The sequence below is a fragment of the Scardinius erythrophthalmus genome, assembly GCF_964197995.2.
Source record: "Scardinius erythrophthalmus genome assembly, chromosome: 1".
Taxonomy (NCBI): Eukaryota; Metazoa; Chordata; class Actinopteri; order Cypriniformes; family Leuciscidae; genus Scardinius; species Scardinius erythrophthalmus.
The window spans coordinates 68,339,922-68,356,317 of NC_138221.1; the positions used below are offsets into that span (position 1 = coordinate 68,339,922).

The 16,396-nt window shown below is 39.4% G+C and overlaps 1 protein-coding gene across 1 annotated transcript in view; it reads left to right on the forward strand.

The window, feature by feature from the left end:
* LOC308696538 (protein NLRC3-like) overlaps window positions 1-6,037 on the forward strand; it is a gene marked incomplete at both ends in the record, with an annotated part of 38,713 nt that extends 32,676 nt beyond the window's left edge. The window contains one exon of the mRNA XM_081375332.1: window positions 6,034-6,037. Within this exon, the coding sequence (XP_081231458.1) occupies window positions 6,034-6,037 (4 nt within the window). The remainder of the gene's footprint in view (window positions 1-6,033) is intronic.
* Window positions 6,038-16,396: the final 10,359 nt, after the last annotated feature.

The window sequence follows — 16,396 nt, forward strand, 5'->3', positions numbered from 1 at the left end:
TGCGCAAGAATAGCGCATCCATGTATGTACATAAATCCAGCGTAGTCGCCGTAGCGACAGAAACTGTGTAGAGACAGAACTGAGATGCACAGTTAGATCAGGATGGCTAGCTGCACTGAAGGAAACAGGGCAGCATTACAGCATAACGCATCCATGTATGTACATACATCCAGAAATTGTGAATATGCACGGTTAGATAAGACAGCTAGTTTTGCACTGAAGGAAACAGGGCAACAAAATAGCAAAAACACATCCTTGTACGTACATAAGTGCAGTGTAGTCGCCATAGCGACAGAACTGTGAATATGCACAGTTAGATAGGACAGCTGGTTGTTGCACTGAAGGATAGAGGGCAACATAACAGCATAACACATCAGTGTGCACTTTTAAAACATCTGTGTGTATAATGCAGCGCAAGTCGTCGAAGCGACTGAAACTGCATGAATATGCGCAGTTCAAACGCAATGGTCGGTTATGTTGAAGGGCAACATAACAGCATAACGCTTCAGTGTGTACACAGATGCAGCGCAAGTCGCCGTAGCGACAAACTGTGACTATGCACAGCGACAACGACTGTGAATACGTAGTAACCAGAATAGGCGGTTGCACTGAGGATACAGGGCAATATATAACGGCATAAGTCATAGACACATATCAATGTACATAACACAGCGTCAGTGGCATTGCACAGCAACTGTGAATACACAGCAATCAGAATAGCCATTTGCACTGAAGGATACAGGGCAATATATAACGGCAAAATTCATAACACATATCAGTGTGTAGTGTGTACGTATACATAGCGTCAGTTGCATGGCACGACAACTGTGAATACGCACTGCATAGTAATCAGAATAGCCATTTTCACTGAATGACACAGGGCAATATATAATGGCATAGATCATAGCACATAACAGAGTGCGGTGTGTACGTAACGCAGCACCAGTTGCATAGCGCAACAACTGTGAATACGTAGTAGTCAGAATAGCCATTTGCACTGAAGGATACAGGGCAATATACAACGGCAAAATTCATAACACATGTCAGTGTGTAGTGTGTACGTAAACAGCGTCAGTTGCATCACGCAACAACTGTGAATACGCACTGCGTAGTAATCAGAATAGCCATTGCACTGAAGGATACAGGGCAATATACAACGGCAACATTATATAGTGGCATAAAACCTAACACATAACAGTGTGTAGTGTGTACGTAACACAGTGTCAGTTGCATCACACAACAACTGTGATTACGTAGTAATCAGAATAGCCCGTTGCACTGAAGGATACAGGGCAATATCGTGGCATAAGCATAACACACACATAGTGTACATAGACACAGCGTCTGTGGCATCGCACAACAACTGTGAATACATAGTTGAATCAGAATGGCCAGTTGCACTGAAGGATACAGGGCAATATATAATGGCACAAATATAGCACATATTAGTGTGCAGTGTGTACATAAACACAGCGTCAGTGGCGTAGCGACAACAACTGTGAATACGCACTGCGTAGTAATCAGAATAGCCATTGCACTGAAGGATAAAGCGCAATATACAACGGCACAAATCATAGCACATATCAGTGTGCAGTGTGTACATAAACACAGCGTGAGTTGCATCGCGCAACAACTGTGAATACGCACTGCGTAGAAATCAGAATAGCCATTGCACTGAAGGATACAGGGCAATATACAACGGCAAAATCATAACACATATTAGTGTGCAGTGTGTACATAAACACAGCGTCAGTAGCGTAGCGACAACAACTGTGAATACGTAGTTGCATGGCCAGTTGCACTGAAGGATACAGGGCAATATATAACGGCACAAATCATAACACATATATCAGTGTGCGGTGTGTCCATAAACAGCGTCAGTTGCATCGCGCAACAACGGTGAATACGCACTGCGTAGTAATCAGAATAGCCATTGCACTGAAGGATACAGGGCAATATACAACGGCAAAATTATAACACATATCAGTGTGCGGTGTGTACATAAACACAGCGTCAGTAGCGTAGCGACGACAACTGTGAATACGTAGTTGCATGGCCAGTTGCACTGAAAGATACAGGGCAGCCTGACAACATAAGCTGTAAGCACATCAATATGTAATGTTACGTAGGCCCAGCGTCAACAGCATAAGCGGTAACGACTGCGCAACCCCGTAGTCAAGACTGAAGGGGGGTAAACACTCACCGGATTGCGGCTGTGCACTTTCCATTGTCAGAGCGGGGCGTCTAGACTCATAGCATCCACACTTCCCTTTTAGACTCGGCCATGCCTTTGCCTCGTCTCTCTAGACGTGCGTCTTGCGCACGACTACCACTTTTAGGACGTTGTGGAAGACGGAGTCTTTCGTGAAGTAGCCTGTTCTTTAGAAGTTTTGGTGGAAGTCCGACCGCAGCGGGACTTGAACACCGTCGTTTCCCTAGACTGGCTAGGAAGACTTGAGTTGCTATAGAAACAGTGTTTGGGTGCAGGCGAGCGGGTTGTACAACGCGCTCGTTGGCTGCTGCTGAGATACCGGGCTAAAGTATCGTCTTTGGGCGGGAGAGGGCCCACCAGCGGCCTGCTGGCGGCAGTGGGCCTCATCCCCGCTGATGCCCGGGTTTATTCCCCTGAGGGCGCGCACTGTCCGGCACGTGCCTGTCGTCCTTGAGTGCGGCCTCGGTTGATCCTTGTTAGGGTAGAGCGAGTCAATAGGACCCGCACATATCTGGCATGTAGTAGCAGCCATCGGATGCGGGGAGGGTACATGGTGAGTAACCTCTATTGCAACTTCCACGATGACTTCAGATAAGACTTCTAGCGTGAAGAAAAAGAGTCTGACGTATTGTCGCGCCCACGCTATTTATACTGCCCGCGGTCGGTCAGCATTTGCATGTTCGCGTCAATTGGCCAGCTGTCTCCAGCTGGCGTTAGCCTATAAGATTTCAGTGAAATGGAGAAGGAAGGAGTTCCCATATACGTCAGTGACGTAATGTCGAAGTGACCGCCTTGAAAGGGAACCAACAAACGAACCCCTTTGACGCTGACCAAAGGAATTCCAAAAAGGAACGAGAAGACAAGCAAGTAACCTCCAGACTGAAAGCTAAACTGGTGTATTTTAACTTTAATAACCTGCCTAAAACGATAGAAGGGTTAATTTAATGTTTGATGGTTCGTTCAGGTCATGTCTAAGTGCTTATGGGATCGTGAGATTTCATCCTTTCACTCTTAAACCCACTCTTCCCTCACTCTCTTCCTTTCTGCAACTCGTATGAATGTGTGTGTGTGCGTGTGTGTGTGTTTGTGTTAGACATTAGCTGTACGTGTTAGTATATAATCAATAAAGTATTGTTTGTATTTGAAAAGAGATTGCTTGTGTATGTGCTTATCAAATTTTATTGTCTTGAACTTCGATCAAAAGTTACCTATGCTTTTACCCTATTTCTTAATTTACTGTTAGGGGGTTATTCTTTCTTGGCCAGGAAGATATTATATTTCCTAGAGTTAATAATTGTTTATGCTTTCTGTTCATTGGATGAACTGATAAATTATCATATTATTGATTCTGTTACAGTAAATAATTGAAAATAATTAAATTATTAATTATTGATCATAATTCGTTATGAATAATAATTAATAATATTTATACGTGGGCGTATAAACGCTACATTTATGGTGGAGACGAATGCGGGAAGTTTAACCTAAAATTGTAAGCATATACGAAGTAATTATCTTTTCATGGTATGCGGATAAGAGATCCGAACCTGAGAGTCTGTGTGTGACGTATGGAGAGCGCGCCGCGCGCGCCCTGTTTGAATGGATGTCTGCTGCGTGAATTCACCCAGAGCTGTTACTCTAGTCTAATCTGCCTCCCTAATTTATTTTATTTTAATTAAATTTTTAACTTGAACTGCAGTAAGTGAAGATATAAGATCTCACACAACAATAAGGTAAGAAATTGGGCGTGTTCCCCGATTTCTGAATAATTAGCTTAAGACGTCTGCGTGTTCCAGAGTCTTTCAAATAGAGCTAACGTTATAACATGTGTGTTCGTATCAGTCAGAGAGCTTAACGAAATTAAAACTGCAGTAATTAAAATAACCACGTAAAGGACGGATGAGCGTGTTCCTCGTCTAACGTTAACGTTAGTCCTTATTTATCTGATCGTCACTCAGTGCGTGTTCCACTGGGACGAATATTCTCCTCACAGATTAATCTTTATTTATCAGGTTGTCTGTGCGTGTCCCACGGCAATCCCCGTGATAAACTATAAGCTTATCTGTGTCTGTTCAATTAATTCTCGCGTAAACACTGCGTATGTCCGAGTGTAGTTGAATAGGAATTAAAGTTGTGTTCAAGTAAAGCTTGACGTTGAAACTCAACCAACAGTTAAAAACCCTGTTGTTTTTGCGTGCTCAGATAACATTGCACAGAGACGATCCGCCGAGATCGTTTGTTCCATCTATTACAGCACAAAGCTGTCCTTTAAAGTTAATCACTCTTAAACAACCGAGTGAAGCCCCACGTCGTAAAAACAGCTACGAGTGGTGTCCTTTATTTGTATTTTTGAAATGCGCCGACATTTCATATAATATGATCGACGTGCATATTCTTTGAACATTGTTTGAAATGTGCCGACATTTCATGTAATATGCATTACTGTTTACGAGCTGCAATTCACAACTTCGCCCACTAGAGTTTGTTTTGTCGCCATAGTTACAATCGTGACACGGAAGTCTTAACCAACGCTTCCGGGGGAACTCGGACCCCACAGCAAAGCCCGTCTGGCCACAGTGTAAACAAACTGAAACAAACCCATTTGTGGCTAAGCTAAGCTAAGCTAAAGCTAAGCTAGGTAGTTGTTTACATTGAGGCCTAACCTATACTAAAGCCTTAAGCATTATTTACGGTTGTCATTGACAGTGGTTAAATACAGTGTCTGTTTGAACAACGTTAAAGGGATTTAACCATTTAAACACCTTGATGTTTACACCTGTTGGTCTTTTCTTCTTTCCTATTTTACCTGTCTCATATTATACTTTACCCATATTTTTCTGCGAAAAGGAAATTTCGGTTCACAATTATTAATTTCATTTACCTGCATTTTACTTGAAAAGAAAATACTGGTTTATGATTATTAATTGTCAAATTTTAATTTGATTTAAAAAGGGTTTAAATTCTATTTTCCTAAACAGGTAATTTCTAATGATTTCTCGATTTATTTTTAATAAATCTAATTTCATAATTTTTCCTAATTTCTAAAATTCTCTTTTAGATTTAATCACTTCAGGTGAATACATTTTTGAACTTTGAAAGCTTGGGAGTAACACACCTGAGCCTCAATAGGAGACATTGGTATCTCACTACAAGTGTCAAATAAATCAGAGATAACCCTCTCTTACAAAGTTTTATTTTTGAACGTTTAGTTGTTGGCAACTATCAATTCTACACTCGTAGTTCGACACAAAGGCTTCAGAGCCATTTGTGGACCCAATCTCCTTTCACTCCTTCCTCTTCCTCCTTTACACGTCTTTCCTGTTCTGTCCTGCTTTATTCCATCCCCTTTCTTCACATTTGTAGGAAACAAACCTGGAAGAACCATCAATCGAGTCTAAAGAAAGAGAAAGATAATTTTTCCAAAGAAAACAATTAATAGGTATTTGATTTGTAATCAAACCCTCTCTTGTTCTCCATACTCTCTCTGTTTTGTAAACACAATTTACAATTTAACATCTTATCCAAGATAAATTAACAGAGACAAGTGTTGAGCAACCGTCGCCTTCATAGCATCCCAGCTGTAAGCAGTCCAACTGACGGTGTGTGGTGTCAATCCTGTAAAACTCGGAAAAAGGTATCAGCATTATTATTGTATTATTTTTCCTTGTAAACATAAACAATAATATTGTTTACCTTTCTAGAAACAGATTCTCACCGATAGGCAGCATTTATGAGAAAAATAATATGTCTCCTACTTAAGAATTTTCTTTCTTGTTTTAGTGAAATTGGTTTTAACCTCTCTCTCTTTTCCCCTTTCTCAGTTGAGTGAAACATCACGAGTTTAAACCAGTTTTTCATTGATAGGAAATATTTATAAAAATATTTCTCCCACTGAAAAAAAAAAAAAAAAAATCCTTGCAATTGAGATTTGTTTTAACCTTTTCTCTCTCTTTCCCTCACTTAGTTGAGTGACAAAGTTTCCACCTCACTAGCCTACCTGTCTACATTGAGACCAACACTTAGACATTACAACACTTCACTATTGTTGTACAGTCACTGAAACGACACTTAGCTGTTCAACCACATAGGCTTACACCCCACACAGATCTGTGTCAGTCTCTTCACCCCAGCGTGCCAACATGCCGTGGACAACAAACCCCACTGACGTGGACGCCTGGCTCAGAGGCATTATGGACTGCCTCACACCAAAGACAATTGAACTGTTATTATTTTTAATAATAATCATAATTCTGAGAAGATTCCTGACACATGATTCAAGCCAGAATCAAAACCACAACCAAGTGGAACTAACCAAGATTATCTGTTCCCTAAGCAATGCCTTCACAGCCCAGCTGACACTAAGCGACAAGCACATCACCCACCTTCAGGAGGAGCTGACACGTGCCCAGAGCCGCATGGACAAGCTGGAAGTGAAAGTCCAGGACGACTTCAAGCGTCAGACCACTGAGTTCCTGAGAGAGCTGATGCACACTCAACGCTGCACAGACCAGCTCAAAGCGAAAGCTCAAGTGCCTGACAAAGTGGAGCAAGAGACAAAGAACCAAGTTGACAAGCTCCAAGAAGCCCTTGCAGCCACTGAAAGTGACAAACAAGAATTAAAGACTGTCCAGAAACACCTGGTAAACCAACTCCAGTCTGCTGAACATCAGCTAGAGAAAGCTAAAGCTGACATTAAAGATAAGAACTCTGAAATTAATGCTCTGAAAGACCACCTGGAAAGGTGCAATGCTGAAATCAACCATCTGACCCAACAGCGAGATGACGTCAACGACGAGCTCTACGCGGTCAGAGATGAACTCCAGCACATTTTCCAACAGAAACCAGAGCCAAGAAGGGAGAGACCTCCCTCAGCATCACCACTGCCTAGCAGGACAGAGTCCTCCATCCAAGAACTGCCATACAGTGAAAGAAGTGAATGGCCACAACCCAAAACGTCACAGGCCTTCACCACAGAACCGTTCCCTGCCAACAAGCAACGAGAGCTCATCCAGGCAGACCCCAGAGCTGCACCGGCGATGACCTTTAAAGATCTCAACAAGCTGGTTAAGAATATCACTCAGTTCAACCCGAACTCCACGGAATGCCCGGACATCCAGTCCCACATCCGAGATATCAACTTCCACCTAGAAGTGAGACCACATGTGACTGACAGAGACAAGTTCTACCTCCTCAGATCGACATCCAGTTCAGAGGTACGAAGCTTCCTAGACCGGCAACCTGCTCATGTCAAGTCAAACTACCAGCTGCTATGTGAGACACTGATAAAAGAATTCACAGGCCCAGAGTCAGAACACGGTGTGTTAATCGCCTTGGAAACCAAACAAGGTCGACACGAGACTCCCCAAGCATACTACCACCGTTTTCGACAAGCCTTCTTTGGTGCACATAACTCACCTGAACAAGAGGAGGATGTGAACTTCAAAAACCTCTTTCTGAGAAACCTGCACCCCGGATTAAGTCATCATCTTGGTCTCGAGGCCTGCGCAGACACAATGACAATTCAACAGTTACGTGACCTGACCCACAAGGCCCACATCAAACAGAAGATGTCCTCAAAGAAAGGTTTGAAAACATCCACAGTTTCAAACTCCTTCAGCCAAGACACAAGCCTTGCACTGGAAGACAACCAGTGGCATGACAACACCACAGTTCTTCGTAAGAAGCACAGAGAACGTGATTCCCATGCTGATGACAGATACCACACCAACCACATGGAAAAGTCATGGGACCAGCCACGCTTCTCAGGAAACCCACCTCGGCACCACTCAGTTAAGCACAGCACTGAGTATGCCCAAGAACAAGACAGTTTACCCTCAAAAGACATGGAGCAACTAATGAGGCGACTGGAAGTGTTCCTAGAAAACAGGCTGAACACGGAAGACCACTGATTCATCTGATACACCTTCATAATGAAGATGACAACCACTTGTTCTACAACAACACAGAACAAAGTGGTCTCTCACAGTCAACCACTGACAAACACCCAGAGGTACCAGAAAACACCATCCTGGCTACCCATCACTCATAAAGAAACCACCAAACGAGCTCCAAACTCAAGAACCATATGTGTGCTACAGAAACAACAGTAAGCCCAGAACGTCAGAAAGTCTGTCACAACCAAAAGGTATCATCGGAGGAATGCAACAACGGAGACCAAGTTTTGCACCACAGCTTCACGCAGCCATGCCAAACTGCCTCCCAATGTCTGCCAGAGAACTTCCTGCCTTACTGGTTTGACTCCCAGCAGATCACCGAAGATCCCTTTTCCAAGGCAAAGAGGCAACAAGCTCATCAAAGCTAAGCCATCAAGCAAAGGGGGGAGCAAAACAGACTGAAACAGATCTGACCATACATACATACATGCATACATCCCTAATACATACATACATACACTACACAACATCCCTAACATACTCACTAACATACAGAAGTTAACCGCCTCTACTGTGCAAAACATTCAACAAACATGTTTTCCCCCACAGGTAGAAACTAACTTCAGAAACTAGCTTAACAACTTAGCTACACTTACCATAGGAAACATGGCAACTAACTACTCATCCAACAAGTACACCTGAGAACACCTATCATTACATCATGATCCCTGACACCTTAGCTGTGCAACAGTAGTTACAAGTCATATCAGGAGGAACACTCAACTGCTTTGTTTTGTTTTACCTCTTCCTTCCTTCCTTTTCTTCTTTTATTAGGTAAAATGCCTGTCCGCCCCATAAGGGTCAAGGTCACAATAATAGGATTGACACACCACGCCTAATATTTGTAAGTCACCTCAAAACGAATGTGAGCCAGAGAACTCCCTGCATCATTCGAATCACAAATTGAAAGGTAAATTGGTCTAAACCTAGAACAATTTAGAAGAGAATAAAACAAACAAATCAAATTTAGTCACAAAATTAATTAATCACCGTCCCAAAACAAATTAGGATAACGTCCTAAAATTGAACTAAACTTTAGTCAACGTGATTAACTATATTGAGAGAGTGAACCTGTTTATGCCTAGGTAATCTAATGCCCTGCACCAGTAAAGTGACCAGTCATGGAGGTGTTGTCTTGTTGTTTGCTGTTTGTGTTTGCTTCCTCTACCCATTTCTCAAGCGTTCACCGATGTCTTCTACTCAACACATCGTCGACCGAAGGGGGGATATGTAACGACAATGAGAAGAAATCAACCACAGACTAATTTTCTTCCAGAAAATTAATTCAAACTCTCTACTTCCTGCCGAACAAAACAGAAGATTTGTTCAGAACGTCAAATGATCCTCATCACTCTGGCTATTTAAAAGAGCCTCCCCCAACACTAACTAAATAACTGGTCAATGGCTAGCTTTGTGGCCAACTACGGACTGGTTAAGATAAAGACAGTGTCCTCACAGTCCAGAGCCATAAGTCACCCATCCTGGCGCCACAGAGTCTGCAAAAGACCCTTCTAATGACCAAACCAACGAAAACCCCCAACTAAGAACTTTTATGAGCCCAGCTAAAGGAAGAACTTGTCAATATGAGGGGGTTTTTAAAAGACAAATTGGTTCAGAAATGACACCACAGCATTCCTGACCCCTCCTCCTTAAGACCTCTGAACAAACAGAGTTCTGTCTCTTCACCAGAGAACTGATTCTTATCAATAACTATACATAAAATCATTCAAGAACAATTTTCAATGGACTCATGATCAAACAATCATGCAACTACCTAATCCTGGGTTGTTTCCACCACTTATATGCATATTTTAATAAGATAATATGTTTTGATCCCATTTAATTCAGGTAATAGTTATTATATTAACTATTAGAAGGAGTGAATGAATGAAAGTGTGTACTGTTTCATATCAATGCTATCTTACGAACACAACTAGCAAGATGGCTTGAATGATATCGGTGTAATATGTTTTGATCTTCTTTTAATTAGAAATCATGTCTAAACTGTAGCCTCTGTCCTCTCTGCTTAAGAGCTAGAAAACACACCAACACCCCAGATTTACGATGAAACAAAGCCAGTGTCTAATTGGTCAGAACTCATCCTGGAGGTTGGACAAACTTTTAGTTTAAAACCTTAGACCCAAAAACAAATCTCTCTCTCTCGCTGCTCTCGAATCTCTCTCGCTGCTCTAAAAGCTCTAAGCTCTCTAAGTTCCGGCAGACTAGTACCATGTAACAAACGAGCAGAAATAACCCAAATCAAGATCTGAAGAACATGGGTTAAACAGTTTCATTCAAGCCGTCTTACTACTCTCGTCTAAGTCTTCTTTTCTTTTCTAAGTCTTCCTTTATTTTCCGATTGAAAGTCTCGGTTTTAAGTTAAGTTTTGCTGCAAAGTTTCGTTCCCTGATTCGCGGCTGCAACGCACGCTTTCAACTTCAAAGACTCATTCAACCATCAGCAACCGCCAGCCACACGTGACTGGTTCTCGCCGCATCTATCCAAGCACGAGAAGACCATAACCAACAAACGAACCCCTTTGACGCTGACCAAAGGAATTCCAAAAAGGAACGAGAAGACAAGCAAGTAACCTCCAGACTGAAAGCTAAACTGGTGTATTTTAACTTTAATAACCTGCCTAAAACGATAGAAGGGTTAATTTAATGTTTGATGGTTCGTTCAGGTCATGTCTAAGTGCTTATGGGATCGTGAGATTTCATCCTTTCACTCTTAAACCCACTCTTCCCTCACTCTCTTCCTTTCTGCAACTCGTATGAATGTGTGTGTGTGTGTGCGTGTGTGTGTGTTTGTGTTAGACATTAGCTGTACGTGTTAGTATATAATCAACAAAGTATTGTTTGTATTTGAAAAGAGATTGCTTGTGTATGTGCTTATCAAATTTTATTGTCTTGAACTTCGATCAAAAGTTACCTATGCTTTTACCCTATTTCTTAATTTACTGTTAGGGGGTTATTCTTTCTTGGCCAGGAAGATATTATATTTCCTAGAGTTAATAATTGTTTATGCTTTCTGTTCATTGGATGAACTGATAAATTATCATATTATTGATTCTGTTACAGTAAATAATTGAAAATAATTAAATTATTAATTATTGATCATAATTCGTTATGAATAATAATTAATAATATTTATACGTGGGCGTATAAACGCTACAATGTAATACACAGACATGTAGCCTATATAGGCTTTAGCACTACCCAAATCAAATGAGAGAGCGCATTTATTTTACTGTTATACAAAAACTGTATAGTAAAAATGCTCAATTATATATATAGCTTTGGAGCCGCTGCTCTGACACTGTATAAATGCTTCCAGTGTGAATTTGACTTGTGTGCGTCTGCAGCGATGTAGTTGTAAAACGGTCACAATTAGCGCGTGCGCAACAGGAAACCGTTCCCATTGTATCAGCAGCTGCTGCTTAAAGTTCCTGTTATCAGTCATGTACACGCGCATGGCGCACTGATGATGAAACGCATAAATTAGGATTTTATAATGGTTTTCTTTTGGTAGTTAAAATATTAAAACATTTTTCCAACATGAGGTTTCGTGTCACTGTCAGTCTTTTTACATCAGTGCAAAACTAGGTTATGCAGATTAAGACAACTATTCATCGGCATGCACTGTGGTAGCAACAAAACATAAAAGATTGCGACCAAATCATGTGCTGGTGCGACCAACTGAGAGAGTTAGTAGAACCAGTGCAACCAGTGGAAAAGTTAGTCTGGAGCCCTGCACTGATTTAAAGTGTACACTATTTATCATCATGGTAATCCATGTTTGGATCCTGGTCTAGTTTGGCTTTGGTTCTGTGCCGGGATTCGGACATTCATGCTCCGCGTGTTTGTATTCTGTTGTGAGCGCGCAGGATGTGCATTCACTTGTTCTCGTGCGCTCTGTCTTGTCGTGTGTTTTTTCGAGTTCGCTGTGTGTTGTTGTGTTCTGTGTAGCACACGGTTCGTGTTTACATTGGCCGCGTGCTTTCATGTCGTGTTTTGTCTTGTGCTGTGTAAAAGCTTGTGTTTTACACTGGCTGTGTGCTTTCATGTTTTGTGTGAACATGTGGCTTATGAATGTACTCATAGATGGGTTTCTGTGCAACGTCATCACAGAGATGCGCGCACAACTAGGGGGCAGAAAGCAGCAATCTTTACAGCATATCTAGCAGAAACAGAGATGAGACGGAGCTGTTGTGCTGTAAACTGCACTAACCGCCAAAAAGATGGATTTAAAATGTAAGAAATCAATACTTTTATTCATCAAGGATGAATGTAGAGAGCGGGAAGAGAGAAGAGCAGCAGCTGTTAGTGCACTTATTTAATAATGTAGTTTATCTTAACTTAACTTCGCTGTAATTAATTAAACCAACAAGCTTTTTTACCCAGCGGGCACCTTGATATCAATTTGACGTCAAAAGTTAGTCAAGACTTGATCAAGATACTGCATATCATTTTAAGGTCAGTTTGAAAGGCAATGTCTTCCAGTGGTAATTAGGTGAAAAGAGAAAGTTAATACCCACACTGAAATTGGTTTGGTCGATATGTTTGACATTCAGTTTACATCAAATCAATGTCATGGATTGGTTTTGAAGTCAATTTGATGTCTTTTCAACATCAATTGCCCACTGTAGGTTACTCACTCAGGCCCTGTCCACACGGAGACACGTTTAGCTGTATACGTAAACATTTTGTATCGTATCGGCGTTTCGTCCAGATCCGGCGTTTCGGGAGACTGAAACCGCTATTCTTTTAAACCGGGTCCCAGAGTGGAGAAATCTGAAAACGACACCCTTGCGTTTTTGTGTGTACAGCCAATCCGTATATGTTGTGAAACGTGCCCAGTCAGACACCGCTAAGTCACGTAACAGCAACAACTGCGGACTACATACTTGTGTTCGTGCTGCAGAACCTACTGAGCCTCTTTTATCTCTTTTGTTATTATTTACTTGAATGGATTTTTATTTTATTTCTTTATTTTACTTCTTTGTTTCTTTATATTTTCTTTCTTATGCTATGATGCTTGTCTGTTGTCTGATTAAGACATTTATTTGATTATTATTGGAAAAACGCAGCCCTACCCCTCATGCTCACTGGTAAAACGCGTTCGCTCAAATTCCACTCCGACCTTAAATTTCTCTGTACTGTAGGCCTACGTGTTGTAGCCATTAAATAAAACGTATTTAGTTTCATATTTATGTTTAAATAATGTTATTTTTTAATTTAATCTACACTACCGGTCAAAAGTCGGATTTTTAATGTTTTTAAAAGAAGTCTCTTCTGCTCACCAAGGCTGCATTTATTTGATTGAAAATACAAACAAAACAGTAATATTGTGAAATGTTATTACAATTTAAAACAGCTGTTTTCTATGTAAATATATAGTAAAGTGTAGTTTATTCCTGTGATCAAAGCTGAATTTTTGGCATCATTACTCCAGTTCTGTGTCACATGATCCTTCAGAAATCACTCTAATATGATGATTTGATGCTCAAGAAACATTTATGAGTAAATCAAAATCATTTATCAAGTAAATAATAACATCAATGTTGAAAACAGTTTTTTACATTTTTATTTCATGATGCTATGATGAATGGAAAGTTCAAAAGAACAGCATTTATCTGAAATGGAAAGCTTTTGTAACATTAAACACTAACGTTCAAAAGTTTGGGGTCAGTAAGAATTTTCATTTTATTTTTGGGGGAAATAAATAAAATAAATCAATACTTTTATTCATCAATGATGAGTTAAACTGATCAAAAGTTACAGTAAAGACATTTATAATGTTAGAAAATATTATATTTCAAATAAATGCTGTTCTTTTGAACTTTCTTTTCATCAAAGAATTTTAAAAAAAAATTGTACACAACTGTTTTCAACATTGAAAATAATGATGAATGTTTTTTGAGCATAAAATCAGCATATTTATACTGATTTCTGAAGGATCATATGACACTGAAGACAGGAGTAATGATGTTGAAAATTCAGCTTTCATCTGAGGAATAAATTACATTTTAAAATATATTAACATAGAAAACAGTCATTTTAAATTGTCATAATATTTCACAATATTACTGTTTTTTATTGTTTTTATCAAATAAATGCAGCCTTGGTGAGCAGAAGAGACTTCTTTTAAAAACATAAAAAAATCTTACCGTTCTAAAACTTTTGACCAGAAGTGTATGTTGATTACGTTGAACTTAATATATATAGCAAATTTAACAAATATAGCAGACAGTATAATCAGGACATGGAGGCGCCGGCGTGATTGCATTGCTCGTGAACTGGAGCTCGTCTCGTAAATGAACCGAAACTCATAAATATATCCACAGAAAGCTTGAAATGTTTACTTTTAAACAAAACAATTCAAAACTAAAAGAAACAGACAACTGTTCTCTAATGTAATCCGGTTCCGTTTGAAATGTGCATTTCTCTCTATAGGCACGTTCACTACTGCAAAGATGGCGAGTCAGCATCGTCAACATATTTGCAGCCGAGACTGACACAGAAAACACTAGTTTATTAATAAACAATTAAAATGTCTCCTTGCTATAGGCTATTTGACACATTCATAGTTATTACTTTTGCCGGTTCTTTGTGGCAAGCTTTATGCATCCACTAACTAATCAAATATCATCACTCATCCCTATTTTGTACCAGGCCTATTGTTCATATTGTTCAATAAAGTTCTTGGTGAAAAGAAAAAAGAAAAGAAGCAGCTACTGAGCCTAATATTATTGTATACAGCGCGCAAGGTTGTCTTCTCTGTTTTTAGTGTAGGCCTATCTCTGTGGCAGAATTACAGCACCACATAATGGTCTGGCATGCAGACTACATCGTTTTCAGTGGTTTTGTGTGTACGTAGATATTTCTTGAGACGACGCTATGTTTACGGAATTTATTTTTAGAACGAGGGAAATGTGTGGATGTGGCCTGCTCAAATGATAAATCAAATGCTCAAATGCAATTTTATTTTCTCATTCGGGAAAGCATGAACTGTTTAAAAAACAAACAAATCAATATGCACTTGCATTTGATTTTTAATTTTCATTATCAACCTAGTAGGCTATAAACCTGTCATAATTAAGTTGGCTTGAGAAAGCCAACTTACTGAAATCCTATTTAAACTTATTATTATTCTTCTTCTTCTTTTTCTGACCGCAAATTTTGGGACACTAACTCGCCCTAGACCGTTCAAGCTACAAACTCGGGTCAGACCTTCATACTGTTCTGACTTGGTGTGCTATATCTTTTCAGACTGGTTTGAGTTACGGTTTTCTTAAAAATTAATATTAAAAATCATAAAAATCCCATAGACTTTCATTGCAGACTGCTCAAATTGAGCCAAGACTACGGTGGCCCATTAGTGCACAAACCAAAATCTCAAATCTAAATTCTCTGAAGCCCTAGACTCAATTAAACTACCATTCTATATCTATCTATCTATCTATCTATCTATCTATCTATCTATCTATCTATCTATCTATCTATCTATCTATCTATCTATCTATCTTCAAACCTTATCTATCCATCTATCTATCTTCAAACCTTATCTATCCATCTATCTATCTATCTTCAAACCTTCTCTATCTATCTATCTATCTATCTATCTATCTATCTATCTATCTATCTATCTATCTATCTATCTATCTATCTATCTAACTATCTGTCTTTCTTTCTTTCTAACTAATCTATCTATCTTTCTAACTAACTTATCTATCTTTCTTTCTTTCTTACTAATCTATCTATCTTTCTAACTAACTTATCTATCTTTCTTTCTTTCTAATTAATCTATCTTTCTAACTAACCTATCTTTCGTTCTTTCTTTCTTTTTCTTTCTTTCTTTTTCTTTCTTTCTTTCTTTCTTTCTTTCTTTCTTTCTTTCTTTCTTTCTTTCTTTCTTACTAATCTTTCTATCTTTCTAACTAACTTATCTATCTTTTTTTTCTTTCTTACTTACTAATCTATCTATCTTTCTAACTAACTTATCTATCTTTCTTTCTAATTAATCTATCTTTCTAACTAACCTATCTTTCGTTCTTTCTTTCTTTTTCTTTCTTTCTTTCTTTCTTACTAATCTTTCTATCTTTCTAACTAACTTATCTATCTTTCTTTCTTACTAATCTATCTTTCCTTCTTTTTAACTAATCTTTCTATCTTTCTAACTAATCTATCTTTCTAACTAACTTATCTATCTTTCTTTCTTTCTTTCTTAC